Genomic DNA, 22,117 nt, shown 5'->3' with positions numbered 1-22,117 from the left:
CACTGACCCTGTGACAATGTGACACTCCCTCAGCACTGACCCTGTGACAGTGCGGCACCCCCTCAGTACTGTCCCTCTGACAACATTCCACCAATAATACCACAGACTGATGTTCCCTTAGCCAAGCTCTTCCAGTTCAGTCACAACACTGGCTTCAGGTTCCTTGCGATGCAGGCATAGTGTCCCTCCCTCTTAGCCAGAAGGCTCCGATTTAAGTCTTCGCTGAGATGTATAAAAATATGTCCAAATTAGTTAAAATACTCCCACAATTTGCAAAGTGTCGATAATGTGGAAAAATGCGCAAGTGTATTCTGGATTATTAGCAATAACCATCCCATCAGTCTACTCCAGATCCTCAGTCAGGTGATGGACGGTGTCATCAACACGGCTATCTGGCAGCACCTGCTCAGTCATGCCCAGTTTGGGTTCCCCCAGGGCCATTCAGCTCCTGACCTCATTCCAGCCCTGGTCCAAACATGGGCAAAAGAGCTAAATTCCAGAGGGGAGGGGAATGTGACAGCCCTTGGCATCAAGGCTGCATTTGACTGAGTGTGGCATCAAGGAACCCTGGCAAAACTGGAATCAATGGGTATCGGGGAAAACTCTCCACTGGTTATAGTCATACCTGGAGTATAGAAAGCTGGTTATGGCTGTTGGAGGGTCGGTCATCTTAGCTCCAGACATTTCTTCAGGAGTTCCTCAGGGTAGTGTCCCAGGCCCAAACATCTTCCGCTGCTTCATCAATGACCTTCCTTCCATCATAAGGTCAGAGGTAGGGATGTTCACTGATGATTGCACAATGTTCAGCACCATTTGCATCTCCTCAGATACTGAAACAGTCCGTGTTCAAATGCATCAAGATCTGGACAATATCCAGGCTTGGGGCTGACAGGTGGTAAGTAACATTCACACTTTACAACTGCCAGAAAATGACCATCTCCAATGAGAGAGCACCCAATTATTGGCCCATTAACATTCAATGGCATGATCTTAATGAATTCCCACTATCAACATTGTGTGTTTACCACAGAACAGAAACTCATCTAAACTTGCCACATTGAATTTGAATGATTTATTTTCACTTGCATTCTCCAGTGAAAAATATAGTAAAATTAGTGAGAAGCTTCAACTGCCATCACACACTGGTGCCATTTTGAATAGTGTAAGAATGAAAAGGATCAAGAGATATAACAGAGAGAGTTCTGGGCCCTGAGTCAGCTCACCAACGTGGGAGATGACAGTTTAGGCGTCACCACTGGGTCCACCTTACCAACACTGCTGCCACTCAGTCCCATACTCAATCCACCAGGAGACTCTAACATTGCTCCAGCCTTGATGAGGCCAGAAGGTTCCTCCTCCGGGTATAACACAACCAGGGGACCCTGACCACTGCCAGGCCGGGTCACTGCCACACCAAGAGACCTGGTCTAGCCATCGTCCTCCGAGATGTCACCTTGTCGCTGCTGCCTCCCCAATCACTGCAAGAGCTTTGCCCACTGTCACCGCCAGCCCTGGGTACCAGGAGGACATCCCCTGCTGCTGCCATCCTCTGATCGAGGGAGGCTCTGCTGCTCCATGCAGGCCAGGCCAAAGAAAAAAAAAATGAAAGAAAGGAAAAAATAAAAAGAGCAGATGTAAAAAGAATAAAATAAGGAAGCGAGCATCTGGGAGCAGGTGAGGTCCAGGCAAGAGCCCACATCCTGCCCTGCTGCTCCACTACCATCCTGCAGAGGTTGGGGATACTGCGGAGCATTACTTCCCTCCTGACTCCCGAAAGCCTGTCCACCATCTCCAAGGCACAAGTCAGCAAGGTGACGGAATACTCCCCACTTGCCTGGATGGGGACAGCTCCAACAACTCTCAAGAAGCTTGACACCATCCAGGACAAAGCAGCCCCCGCTTGATTGACACCACATCCACAATCATTATCACTGATGCTCGTAGCAGCAGTGTGTACCATCTACAAGATGGTCTGCAGAAATTCACCAATGATCCTCAGGCAGCACCTTCCAAACCCATAGCCACTTCCATCAAGAAGGACAAGGGCAGCAAATACACGGGAACACCACCCTGCAAGTTCCTCTCCGAGCCCCTCTCCATCCTGACTTGGAAATACTTCACCGTTCCTTCAGTGTCACTAGGTCAAAATCCTGGAATTCCCTCCCGAAGGGAATTGTGGGTCTACCCACAGCACATGGACTGCAGCGGTTTAAGAAGTCAGCTCACCCCCACCTTCGCAAGGGGCAACTAGGGACGGGGCAATAAATACTGGGCCCAGCTAGTGATACTCATGACTCAAAATTAAATTTTAAAACAATCCCTCTGACCGTGCGGACACATTGCCCTGGAAGTGTCAGTCTGGGTTATGTACTGAAATTTCTGGAGTTAATTTGAACATTGTAACAATTAAGCTAAAGTCTCTGTTCACCCTGAAAATGAATCCTGTGTATCTGTGTTTTTGGAAAAGCTATGGGCTGTGTCAAAGTGATAGTTTCTGCTCTGCTACATCAGGGCTGATGTCTGAAGCCAAGTGCATTCATTCTGTAATTCTCTGTGTTCAGAAAGGCCCAAGCTCAATTTTTTCCAACTCATTAGATCCAGGCACAATCCATAAACCCAGTGTCTAATTGCTCAGACCCTTGACGTGCTGATAATTTTGAGACATTACAGACAGCTGATGTTTCTGAGTTTATGATGGAATTGGCAGCTAGGTCAGGTTTGAAGTTGGCATTCTACAGTTTGCCTGGGACAATTCTTCGTGCAGTTTTCTGATTTTTATTTAAAAAGGAGTGGTGCGCAGTATCCTGACTAATCTGTGACAAATTGTCAAAAACAAAATTTCCCTTTGGCTGTGTTTCAATCAGGTTGCAGAGATTTCCTGCTGTTTATCAGAGGAAATTCTGAAATAGCCAGCAGTGTTTATTCCCTGGTGCTGGTTAAAACCTTTTCCATGGAATCGGAGCAAAGACCCCTGGATAAGGACGGAGCAATATGAGGTCTCCACTTGGAGCTGCTCTTTTGCTACATCTTTTTTGCCACAGTTTTGCCGGTAAGAGATGTTTCTTCTTTTCAGGATTCGGAGAGGCTGGTGTCCCTTGGTAAAGTTAATGTCGAGTGGCTCATACAGTGGAGCTGGTTCGGATGTTCATGGTCTCAAAGGGCAAAACTGAGAATTGTTTCCAGCTACAGACCAGGTCCTGGCAAGAAGCTGCTTGGACTGACCCTTTTTCACTGTGTTATCTACACAGGAAGGTCACAGTCAATGGGCAGTCAGTGCTTACTTCATTATCTGTTAGACAATATTGAAAATGAAGTTACCATGAAGATTAGTACAATGCCGTTCAGTCTGATCATAACGACCATCACATAACTCTCCAACAACTCCTGATATCAGGACAGTATGTTGCTGTTAGGGTGAAGGGCAAGGCTGGATAACGAGAAAAACTGAAGGAAACAGCAAGGTTCGAGTGAATCCTGAGTAGAGTATAAAGGCAGGAGGAGTATACACACAAGAGGGAAATCAGGAGGGCAAAACGGGGACATGAGATTGCTCTGGCAAATAGGTTTAAGGGGAATCCAAAGGGTTTCTATAAATATATTAAAAGGTAACTAAGGAGACAGTAGGACCCTTCAAAGATCAGCAAGACTGCCTTTGTGTGGAACTGCAGGAGGTGGGGGAGATACTAAACGAGTATTTTGCATCAGTGTTTACTGTGGAAAGGACATGGAAGATACAGATTGTAGGGAAATAATGATATCTTGAAAAATGTCCAGATTCCAGATTGCTGGAAGTGGATAAATCCCTGGGACCTGGTCAGGTGTACCTGGAACTCTGTGGGAAGCTAGGGAAGTGATTGAACATGGAACAGTGCAGGACAGGAACAGGTCCTTTGGCCCACAGTGTTGCACCGAACATGACGCCAAATTAAATGAATCCCTTCTGCCTGCCCTTGGTCTGTGGCCCTCCATTCCTTGCGTATTCATGTGCCTATCTAAGAGCGCCTAAAACACTCCTCTCATAGCTGTCTCCACCACTACCCTGGCAGTATGTTCCAGACCTGAAGAAGGGTTTATGCCTGAAACGTCGATTCTCCTGTTCCTTGGATGCTGCCTGACCTGCTGCGCTTTTCCAGCAACACATTTTCAGCTCTGATCTCCACCATCTGCAGTCCTCACGTTCTCCCCGGTATGTTCCAGACTCCTACCACTCTGTGTGAAAAATCTATCCCTCACATCTTTGCTGGACCCCTTGCTGAGAAATTTGTATCATCGATAGTCACAGGTGAGGTGCCGGAAGACTGGAGGTTGACTAATGAGGTGCCACTGTTTAAGAAGGGCGGTAAAGACAAGCCAGGGAACTATAGACCGGTGAGCCTGATGTCGATGGTGGGCAAGTTGTTGGAGGGAATCCTGAAGGGCAGGATGTACATGTATTTGGAAAGGAAGTGACTGATAAGGAATAGTCAACATGGTTTTGTGCGTGGGAAATCATGTCTCACAAACTTGATTGAGTTTTTTGAAGAAGTAACAAAGAGGATTGATGAGGGCAGAGCAGTAGATGTGATCTAAAAGGACTTCAGTAAGGCATTCGACAAGATTCCCCAAGGGAGACTGGTAAGCAAGGTTAGATCGCATGGAATACAGGGAGAACTAGCCATTTGGATACAGAACTGGCTCAAAGGTAGAAGACAGAGGATGGTTGTGGAGGGTTGTTTTTCAGACTGGAGGCCTGTGACCAGTGGAGTGCCACAAGGATCAGTGCTGGGTCCTCTACTTTTTGTCATTTATATAAATGATTTGGATATGAACACAGGAGGTATACAAAGCTAAAAATCACACAACACCAGGTTATAGTCCAACAGGTTTATTTGGAAGCACTAGCTTTCAGAGCAAGAACCACCTGATGAAGGAGCGACGCTTTGAAAGCTAGTGCTTCCAAATAAACCTGTTGGACTATAACCTGGTGTTGTGTGATTTTTAACAATGTACACCCCAGTCCAACACTGGCATCTCCAAAATAAGAGGTACAATTAGTAAGTTTGCAGATGACACCAAAATTGGAGGTGTAATGGCCAGCAAAGAAGGTTACCTCGGATTACAATAGGATCTTGACCAGATGGGCCAATGGGCCAAGAAGTGGCAGATGGAGTTTAATTTATATAAATGTGAGGTGCTGCATTTTGGGAAAGCAAATCAGGGCAGGTCTTATACACTTAATGGTAAGATCCTAGGGAGTGTTGCAGAACAAAGAGACCTTGGAGTGCAGGTTCATAGCTCCTTGAAAGTGGAGTCGCAGGTAGATAGGATAGTGAAGAAGGCGTTTGGTATGCTTTTCTTTATTGGTCAGAGTATTGAGTACAGGAGTTGAGAGGTCATGTTGCGGCTGTACAGGACATTGGTTAGGCCACTGTGGGAATACAGTGATCAATTCTGGTCTCCTTCCTATCAAAAGATGTTGTGAAACTTGAAAGGGTTCTAAAATGATTTACAAGGATGTTGCCAGGGTTGGAGGAGTTGAGCTATAGAGAGAGGCTGAATAGGCTGGAGCTGTTTTCCCTGGAGCATTGGAGGCTGAGGGGTGACCTTATAGAGGTTTACTAAATCATGAGGGGCATGGACAGGATAAATAGACAAAGTCTTTTCCCTGGGGTCGGGGAATCCAGAACTAGAGGGCATAGGTTTAGGGTGAGAGGGGAAAGATATAAAAGGAACCAAAGGGGCAACTTTTTCATGCAGAGGGTGGTGTGTGTATGGAATGAGCTGCCAGAGGACATGGTGGAGGTTGGTACAATTACAGCATTTAAGAGGCATTTGGATGGGTATATGAATAGGAAGGGTTTGGAGGGATATGGGCCGGATGCTGGCAGGTGGGACTAGATTAATTTAGGACAACTGGTCAGCATAGAAGAGTCTGTTGCCATGCTGTACATCTCTATGACTTTATCTGGTCTGCCCAGTAGATGCCTTTCTGATTGTGTGACGTTGTGATATGGTATAAAGTCAGGGCTAACTGCTCCAGGATTTACTCATGGTTTTGTAGCTGTCTATTTCTGTTGCCAATAGGATGAATTGAGAGTGGGATGAATCTAATTGAAACGAACATTCCCAGTTTGGGTAAATCAAGGTGGGCTCTGGGATCCAGTGGAAATATTCTTTTGCTCTGGAAATTCAGGGGTATTCAAAAAACTCTTGATTTGCTCACAAATTGAAATCATTCCAACCATGCATCCCTTGGGTCACTGATGGGACTAATTGCCAGTGACTATTGCTCAGCACTGGGTCAGTAAGGAATGTTCACACTCAGAAACACAGCATCACATTTCATTACAGGTACAAAATCTAGCCTGACCACCCTGGGCAGAACAGATGGTACACTGCACCATTAGTGAGGCAATATTAAACCAGGGACAAGGTGGGTCCCTCAGCACTGACCCTCTGACAGTGCAGCGCTCCCTCAGCACTGACCCTCTGACAGTGCCTCACTCCCTCAGCACTGGCCCTCTGACAGTGTGGCGCTCCCTCAGCATTGGCCCTCCGACAGTGTGGTGCTCCCTCAGCACTGACCCTCTGACAGTGCGGCGCTCCCTCAGCACTGACCCTCTGACAGTGCCTCACTCCCTCAGCACTGGCCCTCCGACAGTGAGGCGCTCCCTCAGCACTGACCTCCGACAATGCGACACTCCCTCAGCACTGACCTACCGACAGTGCGGCACCTCATCAGCACTGACCCTCCCATAGTGCAGCACTCCCTCAGCACTGGCCCTCCGACAGTGTGGCGCTCCCTCAGCACTGACCTCCGACAATGCGACACTCCCTCAGCACAGACCTGCCGACAGTGCGGCACTCCATCAGCACAGTCCCTCCGACAGGGCGGCTATCCCTCAGCATTGACCCTCCGACAGTGCGACACTCCCTCAGCACTAACCCTAAGACAGTGCGGCACTCCCTCAGCACTGATCCGCCGACAGTGCGGCGCTCTCTTAGCACTGACCCTCTGACAGTGAGGTACTCCCTCAGCACTGACCCACCGACAGTGTGACACTCCCTCAGCTCTTACCCTCCGACTGTGCGGAGCTCCATCAGCGCTGACCATCCGACAGTGCGGCACTCCCGCAGAACTCCATCAGCGCTGACCCTCCAACAATGTGGCACTCCCTCATCACTGAACCTCCGACAGTGCGGCACTCCCTCAGCACTAACCCTCCGACAGTGCGGCACTACCTCAGCATTGACCCTCCGACAGTGCGGCGCTCCCTCAGCACTGAACCTCCAACATTGCGGCACTCCTTCAGCACTGAACCTCCGACAGTGCGGCACTCCCTCAGCACTAACCCTCCGACAGTGCGGCACTACCTCAGCACTGACCCTCCGAAAGTGCGGCACTCCCTCAGCACTGACCCTCTGACAATGTGACACTCCCTCGGCACTGACCCTCTGACAGTGCGGCACTCCCTTATCACTGACCTTCCGACAGTGTGGCACTCCCTCAGCAATGACCCTCTGACAGTGTGGCACTCCCTCAGCACTGACCCTTTGAGAGTGCGGCGCTCCCTCATCACTGACCCAACGACAGTACGGCTCTCCCTCAGCACTGTTCCTCCAACTGTGCCTCACTCCCTCAGCACTGACCCTCCGACATTGCAGCAGTCCCTCAGCTCTGACCCTCTGACAGTGACGCATTCCCTGAGCACTGACCCTCTGACAATGCAGCAGTCCGTCAGCACTGACCCGCCGACAGTGCGGCACTCCTTCAGCACTGACCCTCTGACAGAGCGGTACTCCCTCAGCACTGAACCTCCGACAGTGCGGCACTCACTCAGCACTGAACCTCCGACAGTGCGGCACTCCCTCAGCACTGAACCTTCGACAGTGCGGCACTCCCTCAGCACTGACCCTCTGACAGTGTGGCACTCCCTCAGCACTGACCCTCCGGTAGTGCGGCACTCTCTCAGCACTGACCCTCCGACAGTGGGGCACTCCCTCAGCACTGACCTTTTGACAGTGCCTCACTCCCTCAGCACTGACCCTCCGCCAGTGTGGCACTATCTCAGCACTGACCCTCTGACAGTGTGGCGCTCCCTCATCACTGAACCTCCGACATTGCGGCACTCCCTCAGCACTGACCCTCCGAAAGTGTGGCACTCCCTCAGCACTGACCCTCCGACAATGTGGCACTCCCTCAGCACTGACCCTCCGACAATGTGATACTCCCTCAGCACTGACCCGCCGACAGTGCGGCACTCTCTCAGCACTGACCTTTTGACAGTGCCTCACTCCCTCAGCATTGAACCTCCGACACTGCAGCAGTCCCTCAACGCTTACCCTCTGATTGTGCAGCACTCCCTCAGCACTGACCCTCTGACAGTGTGACACTCCCTCAGCACTGACCCTATGACAGTGTGACCCTCCCTCAGCGCTGACCCTATGATAGTGTGACACTCCGTCCGCGCTGACCCTATGATGGTGTAGAGGACCCTGAATACTGGGGCGAGTTTGTTCAGTTGGAGAGTGAGATGGTTTCCCATTGAACCAGGACTGACCCATTCTGTGTTTTGAAAGGTGCAAGGTTCAGTCAGAGATGGCAGAGACAATGAAATATCTCTTGGTCATTGACATTGTGTGGAGTCAAGAGTTATTTGGGATTTGATGGGGGCTTGGGGAGGTGTGGGTGTCGTTTTTCCCATCTCTGGATTGTCCTGTCTCCTTCAAGAATCACATCCCCTAGATCTCCCAACAGTGTGTGGTCCCAGGAGGACACCCACTGGAAACGACATCTCCGTTCCCCTCATTGGTCAGTGTGGAGCCAATTGGAAATGTGGAAGATTAATCTGTTATTCTGGGAGAGGTGATTGGGAGATTGAACATGTTCCAGGTATTATGTTACACAATCAGTGATTGAGGTTTGGTGGAGATAGATTATCTGCAGTAATTTATCTGACAGAGTGTGGTGGGCAGCTGTGATAGAATCATGTTGTAGTAAATGATAGAACTCTGTTCAGGCCATCAGACCCCTGTGCTCAATGTTTCCTGCCGTGATCTTGAAATTGAGTATCTTTCGAATTTGAATATAGCAGCCTAACGTAAATCCACCTGCAAGCTGCTGATATTGCATCCATTGCATTTAACCAGGCTACCCAACCTCACTGCTGATTACTCAGTCCATCTCCCCAGCTTCCCCTTAAAGGCTCCTGTCTGATTCACATCGACTGTATTCTGTTTTACTATGAGCTTCCTATCCAGCCTCTTCTTTGTTCTCACTTCCATATGAGCTCAGGCAAGAAATTATTCCTTTCAAAAATCCAAATATATTACATTTACTATATGACCCTAACTAGCCTTTCTGTTAATTCGTTTTCTTATTTTTGGTGTCGTACAACTTTTCCTTTTGAAATCCACACTAATTACTAGATTACATTTTGAGTTTCCACTGGATCTTTGAGTAAATTTTCCACTATCTTTCTGATGATTAGCATGAAGCAAACTGCTGCATTACTCTTTCCACTCATTCTACCTGTCTTTAAAAAGATAGAAATAACTTTAGCCGTTTGTAACATCTCTGGTAATGTTCCTTTTCCTAATGATTTATAAAGTTTTATAAAACGATCTATCTGCTTCCACTTTGCCCCTTTCTGTAGGAAAACTGTTGTCTGGAAGGATTTGAAAGGGTTAATATTCAATTGCGTGCAGTCCATTGGTAACATGGTGAACACTCAGTGAGAGATTCTGGATTAGTGGTGCTGGAAGAGCACAGCAGTTCAGGCAGCATCCAAGGAGCAGCGAAATCGACATTTCAGGCAAAAGCCCTTCATCAGGAATAAAGGCAGTGAGCCTGAAGCGTGGAGAGATAAGCTAGAGGAGGGTGGGGGTGGGGAGAGAGTACCATAGAGTACAATGAGTGAGTGGGGGAGGGGATGGAGGTGTTAGGTCAGGGAGGAGAGGGTGAAGTGGATAGGTTGAAAAGGAGATAGGCAAGTAGAACAAGTCCGGACAAGTCATGGGGACAGTGCTGAGCTGATATATTTCCCTCCCCACCCCTTTCTGCCTTCCGCAAAGACCATTCCCTCCGTGACTATCTGGTCAGGTCCACGCCCCCCCTACAACCCACCCTCCAGCATCTGCAGTCATTGTTTTTACCTCAGTGAGAGACTAAAGTAATATCCAACAGGAGGCTGACCTGAGGCAAACTCCTCCCAGTGGTCTTTGTCAGAAGGTCAAGTCGATGATAACCTGTAATTGCTGCAGAAATGCAATAGAATCCAACTTATTTAGGGTACGCCATAAACCTCTCATTGAGACAGCAGGACGGTCTGCCTTCGCTATGAAGTAAAAGCTTTCACAGCATTGTTCCTTCATCACAGCTACCTGAAGGAACACCACTCTGAAGCTAGTACAGTGCTTCCAAATAAACTTGTTGGACTATAACCTGGTGTTGGGTGATTTTTAATGGCACCCTCCAACCCCATGGCATCAACGTGGAAAACACTTCAACTCCCCCTCCCACTACGCCAAGGACAGGCAGGTCCTGGACCTCCTCCATCATCACTCCGTAACCACCTGACGCCTGGAGGAAGATCACCTCATCTTCCGCCTCAGGACCCTCCAACCCCAGGGCAACAATGTGAACTTCACCAGTTTCCTCATTTCCCCTTCCCCCCACCTTACCCCAGTTCCAACCTTCCAGCTCAGCACTGTCCCCATGACCTGTCCCACCTGTCCATCTTCCTTCCCACCTATCCACTCCACCCTCCCCGCTGACCTATCACCTTTACCCCCACCTATCACACTCTTAGCTACCATCACCCTAGTCACACACCCCTCCCATTTATCTCTCCATCCCCCGAGACTCCCAGCCTCATTCCTGATGAAGGGCTTTGCCCGAAACATTGATTCTCCTGCTCCTCAGAAGCTGCCTAGATTCAGAAGCACTACATTCTCGACTCTAATCTCCAGCCTCTGGAGTCCTCACTTTCACCTGATTTTTAACTTTGTCCACCTCAGTCCAACACCAGCACCTCCACACCACACTACATCACACCAGTCTGTAAAGAAACCAGACAATGGGAGGGTACAAACAGCAGCAAACACAGCAAGGCCAACATCCCTAGTCCGTCTTTGTTTAAGTTTCTTACCTTGAGGCAAAATCATTGATTTGATCATTAATCTCCACTGGCAGTTGGCTGATGACATGACTTTTGTTGAGCTTTGAAATGCTCTTCTGTCGCCCAGAGTTTTGTGTTGGCACCTGTCAACAAAACCTGCTTGTTATGGTTGGACAGGTTCATCACTTTGGGAAGATGTGTCCAGACACATTTCTCTACAAAACCCCTCACCGGGCTTCCTCCCTACCCTACCGTTAATGTGATTGCGTTACCCTGCAGTAGCCAGGGCTGGGCTCAGCTGCTGGCAACCTTTGCTGAGATTTTACAGTTTTACCCAGGAATGTGTGGGACTGAGTTTGAACCCACCCCCTCAGAACAAGGATGAGTCATGTAAAAGGTTGTGATGTGCAGGTATTACAGACAATGTGATATTTGTAGATGAGCAGTAATCAGGGACAGATGTGAGAGAATGTGGGAGATGGGATCTGATTTCAGTTCTGTTGGTAAACCCACTCTAAACATTTAAGGACATGAGGCAGTTTCAAATCTGTTGGAAAGTATGGGGCACAATGCAATCAGGATCAAGCAAACATTTCTCACAGACATCTGTCAACATGAAAGATCCAAAAAAGTATACGAGACAGGTTGGAGGAGAAAAGAATTCAATCGTAGGATTTTGCTGCAGAGAATAAGATCCTTTGGCCCATCAAACCGGTGTTCGGGCTTTGAAAATAATTCTCGCTTGGTTTAACTTTGCTATCTTTTATGGGCGGCACGTTGGCACAGTGGTTAGCACTGCTGCCTCACAGCGCCAGGGACTCGGGTTCAATTCCCGACTCAGGCGACTGACTGTGTGGAGTTTGCATGTTCTCCCCGTGTCTGCGTGGGTTTCCTCCGGGTGCTCCGGTTTCCTCCCACAGTCCAAAGATGTGCAGGTTATGGTGAATTGGCCATGCTAAATTGCCCGTAGTCATAGTGATAGGTGCATTAGTCAGAGGGAAATGGGTCTGGGTGGGTTAGTCTTTGGAGGGTCGGTGTGGACTGGTTGGGCCGAAGGGCCTGTTTCCACACTGTAAGTAATCTAATCTACCTGCAACTCTGTAAAGTTCTCAGCAACATGGGACTCATCCAATTCCTTTTAAAATATATTTCATCAATTTAGTTCCTTTCCTTCCTGTGGGAGCATTGCAGATTCCGACATTCAGTGCTGAGGGAGTGCCGCACTGTCAGAGGGTCAGTGCTGAGGGAGCGCCACATTGTCAGAGGGTCAGTGCTGAGGGAGTGCCGCACTGTCAAAGGGTCAGTGCTGAGGGAGTGCCACACTGTCAGAGGATCAGTCCTGTGGGAGCGCTGCACTGTTGGAGGGTCAGTGCTGAGGGAGTGCCGCACTGTCGGAGGGTCAGTGCTGAGGGAGTGCAACACTGTCGAAGGGTCAGTGCTGAGGGAGCGCTGCACTGTCAGAGGGTCGGTGCTGAGGGAGTGCCGCACTGTCGGAGGTTCAGTGCTGAGGGACATTATGAGACATTAAACAGAGATTGGGTCCACCCTCTCAGGTAGAATGCTTAGAGCTGGTTTAGGGAAGAGCCCGGGGAGTTCCCTCTGGTGTGGTGACCAATAATGATTTCTCACCTGTTATCACTCGCAGATGATCTAAGTGTTATTTATAGAAGCATAGGAAATAGGGATAGCAGGAGCCATTCAGCCCCTCGAGCCTCCTCTGCCATTCAATAGGAGCATCTAATATTCCTCACGTCCAGTATCCCGCATTTTCCCTGGAATACTCAATTCCTGACTGATCAAGAATCTATCTCAGCCTTAAATATACACAGGGATTCTGCCCCCACAGCTCTCTGTGGTTAGGAGGTCCAAAGACCCTCACCTTCAGGGAGAATAAATTCCTCTTCATCTCCGTCTGAAATTGGTGCCCCTTTATTCTGAGACCGTACCCTCTGGTCCCAGACTCTCCCGGGGTGGGGGGAACACCCTCTCAGTGTTGATCCTGTCCAGCCCCTTCAGAATCCGACACGTTTCAATGAGATCACCTCTCATTCTTCTTTTTTATTAGATTAGATTACTTACAGTGTGGAAACAGGCCCTTCGGCCCAACAAGTCCACACCAACCCGCCGAAGCGTATATCAGCCAGACCCATACCCCTACATTTACCCCTTACCTAACACTACGGGCAATTTAGCATGGCCAATTCACCTAACTGCACATCTTTGGACTATGGGAGGAAACCGGAGCACCCGGAGGAAACCCACGCAGATACGGGGAGAATGTGCAAACTCCACACAGTCAGTCGCCTGAGTCGGGAATTGAACCCGGGTCTCTGGCGCTGTGAGGCAGCAGTGCTAACTGCTGTGCCACCATGCTGCCCCAACCTTCTTCTGAAACTCCAGTCAGTAGAGTTCCAACCTGATTAATCTTTGCCTGTAAGACAGTCCCTTCATCCCGGGGATCAGCCTCATGAACTTTCTCTGAACGGCCTCCAACGAAGTGATACATTTCCTTAGATAATGGACCAAACTTGCTCTCATTACACCCAAATTGGTCTCCCCAGCTCCTTGTGCAGTTGCAGTAAGACCTCCCTACTCTTGGCAACCTCCTTCATACAAGGGCCACCACTCCCACCACCCTTCCTGATTCCCTGCTGTCCCTGTGTTTCATGTACAACTTCCCCCTAAGTCCCTTTGTGTGGCTGTGCTCTGTAATTTCTCTCCATTTAAATAATATTCTGTTATTTTGTTCTCCCTTCCAAAATGAACAACCTCATTTTTCCCCACATTATACTCCATTTGCCAACATTTTGCCCACTCACTTGATCTAATAATATCTCTCTATAAACTATTTGTATTCCTCCTACAATCTGCCTTCCAAACTATTTTTGTGTCATCTGTGAATTTGGTTGCAGTGCATGGCTTCCTTCCTCCAAGTCATTGATATATTGGTGGGACCTTGCTGTGCATAAATTGGATGTTGTTTCCTACATTGCAAAAGTGGAGTGCCTTGGCTGTCATCACTTTGGAGGTTTCTGATGGTTGTGGAAGTTCCTACAGAAATGCAAGTCTGATTTTTCTTTATTGGTAGTTGAAGGTGTGTTTGCTCATTAATGATTCCCTCGTAACCTCAGCTCATGTGGTGATGGTGAGGCTGACATTCACTGGGAAGTGACTGTTTCCTGTTATCAATGACAAAGCAGAGGGATCTTACCTGGTGCAGGGCTTTACTGAGCTCTGGTCGCAGAATAATCAAACATTTACTGAATAGAGCTGCCTTCCTGATCCAGCCCCGCTCTGGTATCTCTGTAAACTCCCATTCTTAACATTTCCTGCATCAGGAACATTATTTCTCTTGGCCACTGGTCAGATTTATTATCATCTGTTTGTTTTCCATCAAGGAAGGTATTTGAATCCAATATTGACCTGGGGAAGACAGCTGTGGGGTGGGTCTAACTGTACAATTCCTTCACAGAGATGGTGAAATCGCGATGGGGCTCAGTGGTGAGCACTGCTACCTCACAGCACCAGGGTCCCCGGTTCGATTCCAGCCTCAGATGACTGTTTGCACATTCTCCCTGTGTCTGCGTGGGTTTCCTCTCACAGTCCAAAGATGTGCAGGTCAGGGTGGATTGACCATGGGAAATTGCCCCATGGTGTCCAGGGATGTGTAGGCTCGGTGGGTTAGCCATGGGAGCTGCAGGGTTGGGGGAGTGGGTCTGGGTGGGATGCTCTTTGGAGGGTTGGTGTGAACTTGATGGGTCGAATGGCCTGCTCCCACACCGTAGGGATTATGACTTCATTCTGTGCTGTACTGTCTATGATTAAAGGCTGGGCAGTTTGAGCAGCTACCCTTGAGCCACTCTCCTCCCTGAAACTCAACAAGGAGGTGACTCCCTTAAAACCCTGAGTCTGTTACACAACACACCAACCAACAGCAGCTCACAGTCTTCTCATTGTCCTGTCTCCTTTACCAACGAGATATTCTTCACCAGGTTCACGCTGACAGTAACCAATAAGCAGCCAACAGGGAAAATGAACAGCATTCAAGTTGACATAGATATCTCACGGTTTAAGGATCCACCTGTTACAAATGACATCAGTATCTCTACATCAGGGAGAGGGAGAGGAAAGAGGGAGAGGAAGAGGGAGAGAGGGAATCGGTCAGGTATAGCTGGAGATAAAAGGAGGAGAAAGTGCCAGGGGCTTTGCTTACAGCTACCCGAAGGACTGAGCCCAGACTGAGGACATTTTTCTAACCCAGTCTCTGGTGAAATCACTAACAGAGCTGAACAAAACCCCAGGGTTTAAGGTGTAAGGAATTTCAGTGATAACATGCCATTATCCGGTGGCACAGTGGTTAGCACTGCTGCCTCACAGCGCCAGAGACCCAAGTTCAATTCTCGCCTCAGGCAACTGTCTGTGTGGAGTTTGCACGTTCTCCCCGTGCCTGCGTGGATTTCCTCTGGGTGCTCCGGGTTCCTTCCACAGTCCAAAGATGTGCAGGTCAGGTGAATTGGCCATGCTAAATTGCTCATAGTGTCTCAGCCAGCTACAGCCCCAGCAGAATGTTGGAATGAGTTATTTTCTCAAACCATTGCTGTGTTGTGATTGGCTGCCAGGGAAATTGAGAAGTTTGTTTGTAACTTGCCCTTGCTCACCTCTCTAATCCCCGTCTCTATCGGTTACACCCAGGTGGAGCACGGTGACAGTGCTCACCTCTCTGATCCCCGTCTCTATCGGTTACACCCAGGTGGAGCACGGTGACAGTGCTCACCTCTCTGATCCCCGTCTCGATCGGTTACACCCAGGTGGAGCACGGTGACAGTGCTCACCTCTCTGATCCCCGTCTCGATCGGTTACACCCAGGTGGAGCACGGTGACAGTGCTCACCTCTCTGATCCCCGTCTCGATCGGTTACACCCAGGTGGAGCACGGTGACAGTGCTCACCTCTCTGATCCCCGTCTCGATCGGTTACACCCAGGTGGAGCACGGTGACAGTGCTCACCTCTCTGATCCCCGTCTCGATCGGTTACACCCAGGTGGAGCACGGTGACAGTGCTCACCTCTCTGATCCCCGTCTCGATCGGTTACACCCAGGTGGAGCACGGTGACAGTGCTCACCTCTCTGATCCCCGTCTCGATCGGTTACACCCAGGTGGAGCACGGTGACAGTGCTCACCTCTCTGATCCCCGTCTCGATCGGTTACACCCAGGTGGAGCACGGTGACAGTGCTCACCTCTCTGATCCCCGTCTCGATCGGTTACACCCAGGTGGAGCACGGTGACAGTGCTCACCTCTCTGATCCCCGTCTCGATCGGTTACACCCAGGTGGAGCACGGTGACAGTGCTCACCTCTCTGATCCCCGTCTCGATCGGTTACACCCAGGTGGAGCACGGTGACAGTGCTCACCTCTCTGATCCCCGTCTCGATCGGTTACACCCAGGTGGAGCACGGTGACAGTGCTCACCTCTCTGATCCCCGTCTCTATCGGTTACACCCAGGTGGAGCACGGTGACAGTGCTCTGCAGCTGCTGCTGCCAACTAGAGATTGATCTCTTTCCCTTTGGCCTCAAAAGCTGAGTCAGACAGCAGAGAAACAGGCCCTTTGGCCCATCATGCCTATGCCAACCAACATATACCAAACTAAACCAATCCTATTTACATGCACTTGGTCCATCGCCTGTTATACACTGGCATTTTAAGAGCTCATGCCTCCACCACCCTCTCAGACGGTATGTTCCATATTTTGACCAGTCTCTGGTTGAGAAAACGTTTGTCTCTGATCTGCTTTATTGTGAATACCGTTGCCCCGTGTCCCACCAGTGAGCCCTTCACAGCTTGCTCAGTCAGTGCACTGGCTACATCAGCTCCATCAATAACAAGAGGAATCATAGCCCTCCCTCCATTTTAGCCAAAGGAAGACCCAGACCAAAACTGGGCTTTATTGGCAGAGGAATTGAGTTCCGGAGTCCTGAGGTCATGTTGCAGTTGTATAAGACTCTGGTGCGGCCTCATCTGGAGTATTGTGTGCAGTTTTGGTCGCCATACTATAGGAAGGATGTGGAAGCTTTAGAACGAGTGCAGAGGAGGTTTACCAGGATGTTGCCTGGAATGGTAGGAAAATCTTATGAGGAAAGGCTGAGGCACTTGGGGCTGTTCTCATTGGAGAAGAGAAGGTTTAGGGGAGATCTGATAGAAGTGTATAAGATGATTAGGGGTTTAGATAGGGTAGATACTAAGAACCTTTTACCGCTAATGGAGTCAGGTGTTACTAGGGGACATAGCTTTAAATTAAGGGGTGGTAGGTATAGGACAGATGTTAGGGGTAGATTCTTCACACAGCGGGTTGTGAGTTCATGGAATGCCCTGCCCGTATCAGTGGTGAACTCTCCTTCTTTATGGTCATTTAAGCGGGCATTGGATAGGCATTTGGAAGTTATTGGGCTAGTATAGGTTAGGTAGGATTCGGTCGGCGCAACATCGAGGGCCGAAGGGCCTGTACTGCGCTGTATCCTTCTATGTTCTATGTTCTATGTTCTAAAACATCATCATCCCATCAATATATCTCATCTCATCAATATAATTGTAGCCATTATATATAATGTGGGCCCATGCTTTGGTGGGCTGTACTGAGGGAGTGCCTTCTGGAATATCCCTTTGTTGGGGGTATTTGGTGGGAGGATCAGGAGCTGGGGATCTCAGTCCCAGAGAAAGAGGAGGGAAGTGGTGGGGCTGGGGAAACAGTGACTGGTCATGATCTGGAATATACAGCCTGCGCAGTGAGGAATAGAACCAAGTGGATAGATTGTCCAAGGAGTTGGTACAGGCTGAAAGGATGGAATGGCCTCCTTTTAGTGGGGTATGATGTACTGATCTCTCTCACTGATGTATGTGGAAGAGTTCCTGATTAGTAAGGACAGTAATCAATGTGGAACTGTGTGTATTCTGGGAGAATCCACCAAACAATCAACATCACTCGATAAACCCTAGGCCAGGGCTAGCAGCTTAATTCCTTATCACAGGACAACACATGGTAACAGTTAGTAACCAGTGTGCGGGCAAAAAGACAAACAGCTAGTAACTGGTTAACATTGGTTAACAAGTGCTAACTCACAGAACATGAGGGCTTGAGCGAGACACGTTTCCATTGGTGGAGGGATAGAGACCCAGAAACCACCTGACGTTCGGTGTTCGGTCCCGGACACCATTTACATTGGAGCAGGTTCAGTCCAGGCTTTCAGTGGGGAATTTGAGAAATATGGGAATGTGCAGAGCTCCAGGGAGAAGCTGGAGGAGTGGAATTTACTGAGATACACTTGTAGAGAGCCAGCACAGACATGATGGGACAATGGTCTGCCCTCCGTGCTGTAGCCACTCTGTGGTTCTGTGTTCCAAAGTGGCTTTGCGTTTATTTAACACGAACAGCCCATGCTTCAATGAATAACGAATGATTGATGATCAGAGAACATGAGACAGTCAGCACGGTTGAGATTACACCCACACACTCTGTAACATAACCTGTGTTTCTCAGCCCACTCCACTGTGATGGATTGATAGCCAGGGAATAAATGAGAAAATTTTAACCTTAAAAAATGTAAACGTTTCTGTCAGTGCTCTCTCGTGGGTGAAAATGAGCTGGCAAGATTTCCAAGGACAGGAATTTGGTTCATCCGAATGTTCCACCTCACAGTGTCACTGTGTTTGATCACCTGATGTCTGTCTGTGATGAGCACAGTGTACATCAACCCCACTTTCCTGCCTATTCCTCAACACATGGGAGTCCCTTGTTTGCTCCCATTATTGTTTGTGGGATCATGCTGTGCACGTATTGACTACTGCATTTGGACATTCTAACTTTGTCTATTCTTCAACAAAAAGACACATTTGGCTGAAAAATGGTTTTGTTGATGTTCTGAGATAATGAAAGGTGTTGTAGAAATTCAAATCTCTCTCTTTATCTGTCTTAACTCTTATCAGTCCCTCACTGTGTCTCTCTGTCTGTTTGTCTCTTGTCTGTCTCTCTTTCTGCCTGTCTGTCTCTCTTTCTGCCTGTCTGTCTGGCTTTGTCTGTCTATCTGTTTCTCTGCCTGTCTGTATCTGTCTGTTTGTCTGTCTCCTGTCTGTCTGTCTCTTTGCCTGCCCATCTCACACCATTTGCCTGTGTCTCTTTCTCACACACACCCACACGATCTCTCTCTCTCTGTATCTCTCTGTTCCTCACATTGGTTCTCACTCTAAGGCTTGGCATCCTGTGTTTATCCTCCATTCCTGCTCGAATTTAAAAGCATTCCATGGTTTGTTATGAAAAGAGTGACAGGGGTTGGGTCAGCCCAGAGAGACTCTGCTGACATTCCTGCTATTTTTCTAACGTTATTGCGATTCTCAGCCGGAGCTCCCAGGTCAGCTTTACAGCTTCCATTGAACTGGTGTTTTCCTGAAGCCATTTAAAATGCAGGCAGTGAGAAGGTAAATGTGCACAGGGTGCTCCACCTGCTGGTTTCCAGTCTCCCAGCTCAAAACCCAGGACATTTGGCCTTTTGGATCTGTACTGGCCCTTTGCAGGACCTATCCAATCAGCTCCACTCTCTCTTCTTTTCCCTTGATCCTGCAAGCTTTACATTTTCAATATTTATTCAATTCCTTTGTGAAAGTTATTACTGAATCTGCTTCCACCACCCTGCCAGGACAATTCACTGCGTTAAAAGAATTCTCCTCATTTCCCTATTCCTGGGCTGTTTTTTAATTCTTTTCCATCTGTGTCCTCCCAGCTCCCCCATTGCCTCAGGGAAATGTTTCTCCTTATTTATAAACATCAATACTCTCCATCATTTTGATAACATCAGTTAAAACTACCTTTCACCTTTACTCTCAGGAGAACAATCCCAGCTCCTGTAGTCTCTCCCTGGGACTGAAAACCCTCATTCCTGATTTAGTTCCAGTAAATCCCCTCCTCACTTTGCCCAAGGGAAGGAGTGAGGAACTGATTTGTGGACGTCCCAAACATAAACCCATGTGTCCCTCAGTTAATCATTTACGGCCAAGATTAAGGAGAAAGTGAGGACTGCAGATGCTGGAGATCAGAGCTGAAAATGTGTTGCTGGAAAAGCGCAGCAGGTCAGGCAGCATCCAAGGAGCAGGAGAATCGACATTTTGGGCATGAGCCCTTCATCAGGAAACTTGATAAGTCCTGAAGAAGGGCTTATGCCCGAAACATCGAATTTCCTGTTCCTTGGATGCTGCCTGACCTGCTGCGCTTTTCCAGCAACACATTTTCAGCTACGGCCAAGATTAACCTGTCCTTAGAAATGGTCTTTGAAGTTATTGCATTCGGTTGAAGATGAACTGGGTAAAGCATTGCAGCCAATGCCATCGCTACTGTCTTCTCTGTCATAGGAGGAAGCCTCAGTCCATCAGTGACACCAGCAAGTTCAGAGTTTCCATCCTCCATCAGTTCCACATCCACCTTGAAGAAGACCAGGATACCTTTGGATTCCACAGCCCATTCTGTACCTGGTACACCCACAGCTGGTAAGGTCAGGGCGTGGCATTCCCAAACTTTGATCTTGCTGAAACGAAAGGTCATTCACTGAAATATTTTGTCAGACACTGGTCAGGACCAATGCAAGAATTCCAAATTTCAAACAATCACAACACTTTGTGTGACACCATTGAACAAGATTTTGATAGGGCTGGCTAAAAGGGGACATGATAGGCACCCCCAGGGCCTTAGGTAACTCCAGAAATGAGCAACTCTTCAAAATACACCTGCTGCATGAAATAAAAAGACCCTTCTGTATGAATACATGCTCCTAGATTGAGCTTGGCTGATTATCTTCAATTAATTGTTAGTGTAACTATTAGCACACTCAGGATTATTCAGCACTTGCTGCGTTGTGGAATCACATCGAATAGCAGATAGTTTACCTGCTGTTGGGTACAGACTGTACTGTGCATTTTCAAACCGTGTAAGGAGAGTGCTATTTGATTTGATCAGCCAATCACTGGGCCATAGGCCTGGCATTACATTGACACTAAAACTCATACAACAATTATACAGGATCCAGTAGAAGATATAGTACAGGCACAGGCCATTTGGCATTGTTATTCTCCACTCCACCCCTCCCACCTTTCCTCAGTCACAGCTATCATTATAACCTTCTATTCCCTCATCTGTTCCTGCAGCTTCTCCTGAAATATTTTCAAACTGTTCTCTTGAACCACCCACCTTCTGGGTGGCGATCTTTCTCCTGAATTCCCCATTGGGATTTCTCGGAGTTTTTGATGGTGTCTAGTTATGCTGTTTGCATCTGCGATCTCACCAGATGGTGTTCTGCAGAGGAGGGAGTGTTTCAGCCTGGGTGTGTTTGTAAAACACTAAAGGACATTCACAATGGTCTGTGATAACAGGTCTGTCTGGAGCAGGTAATATACCTGCAGACCTGTACAACCTGAATATTCTCAGTGTTGGTGTCTAAGTCTGTGTCTTTGCCTGTGTGTATGTGTGTGTATATGTCTATGTATGCATGGCAATGTATGTCTGTGTATCTATGTGTGTATACATGCCTGTGCTTGAAGTCTGTGTATGTGTACACATGTCTGTGTGTTCACATGTGAGAATGTGCATGTGTGTATGTGTACACACGTCTGTGTGTGTGTATCTGTATGCCTGTGTATGTATGCGTGTCTGTGTATGTATGTCTATGTCTGTATACAGGCCTGTGTTTGCAAGTTTGCATATGTGTGTGTGTGCGCATGCCTGTGTGTTGACATGTGCGCATGTGCATGTGTGTCTGTGTGTATGTGTGTCTGTGTGCACATATCTATGTTTGTGTGCTTCTGTATGCCTGTGTGGGTCCCTATATGTCTACGTGTGTGTGTGTGAGTGCCTGTCTGTCTGTGTGCCTGTATCTGTCTGTGTGTGTGTGTGTGTGCATGTGTGTCTGTGTCTATGTATGTGTGTGTACACATTTCTGTGTGTGTGTCTCTGTATACCTGTGTGTGTCCCTATATGTCTA

At 48.3% G+C, this 22,117-nt stretch overlaps 1 protein-coding gene across 4 annotated transcripts in view; it reads left to right on the top strand.

Annotated features, from left to right (window-relative positions):
• The first annotated feature begins 2,857 nt into the window (after positions 1-2,857).
• LOC132833383 (endothelial cell-specific chemotaxis regulator-like) overlaps positions 2,858-22,117 on the top strand; it is a 42,055-nt gene continuing 22,795 nt past the window's right edge. The window contains exons 1-2 of one of the 4 annotated variants that reach the window (XM_060851613.1): positions 2,858-3,049; positions 20,496-20,630. In XM_060851613.1, coding sequence (XP_060707596.1) covers positions 2,992-3,049; positions 20,496-20,630 — 193 coding nt within the window. In that variant the 5' untranslated portion in view covers positions 2,858-2,991. The remainder of the gene's footprint in view (positions 3,050-20,495; positions 20,631-22,117) is intronic. The other 3 variants (XM_060851611.1, XM_060851612.1, XM_060851614.1) reach the window with 3 other exon arrangements.

The sequence above is a fragment of the Hemiscyllium ocellatum genome, chromosome 36 (genome assembly GCF_020745735.1).
Source record: "Hemiscyllium ocellatum isolate sHemOce1 chromosome 36, sHemOce1.pat.X.cur, whole genome shotgun sequence".
Lineage (NCBI taxonomy): Eukaryota > Metazoa > Chordata > Chondrichthyes > Orectolobiformes > Hemiscylliidae > Hemiscyllium > Hemiscyllium ocellatum.
Note: the sequence above shows the minus strand (reverse complement) of the source record. Positions and strands in the feature narration are given on the sequence as shown.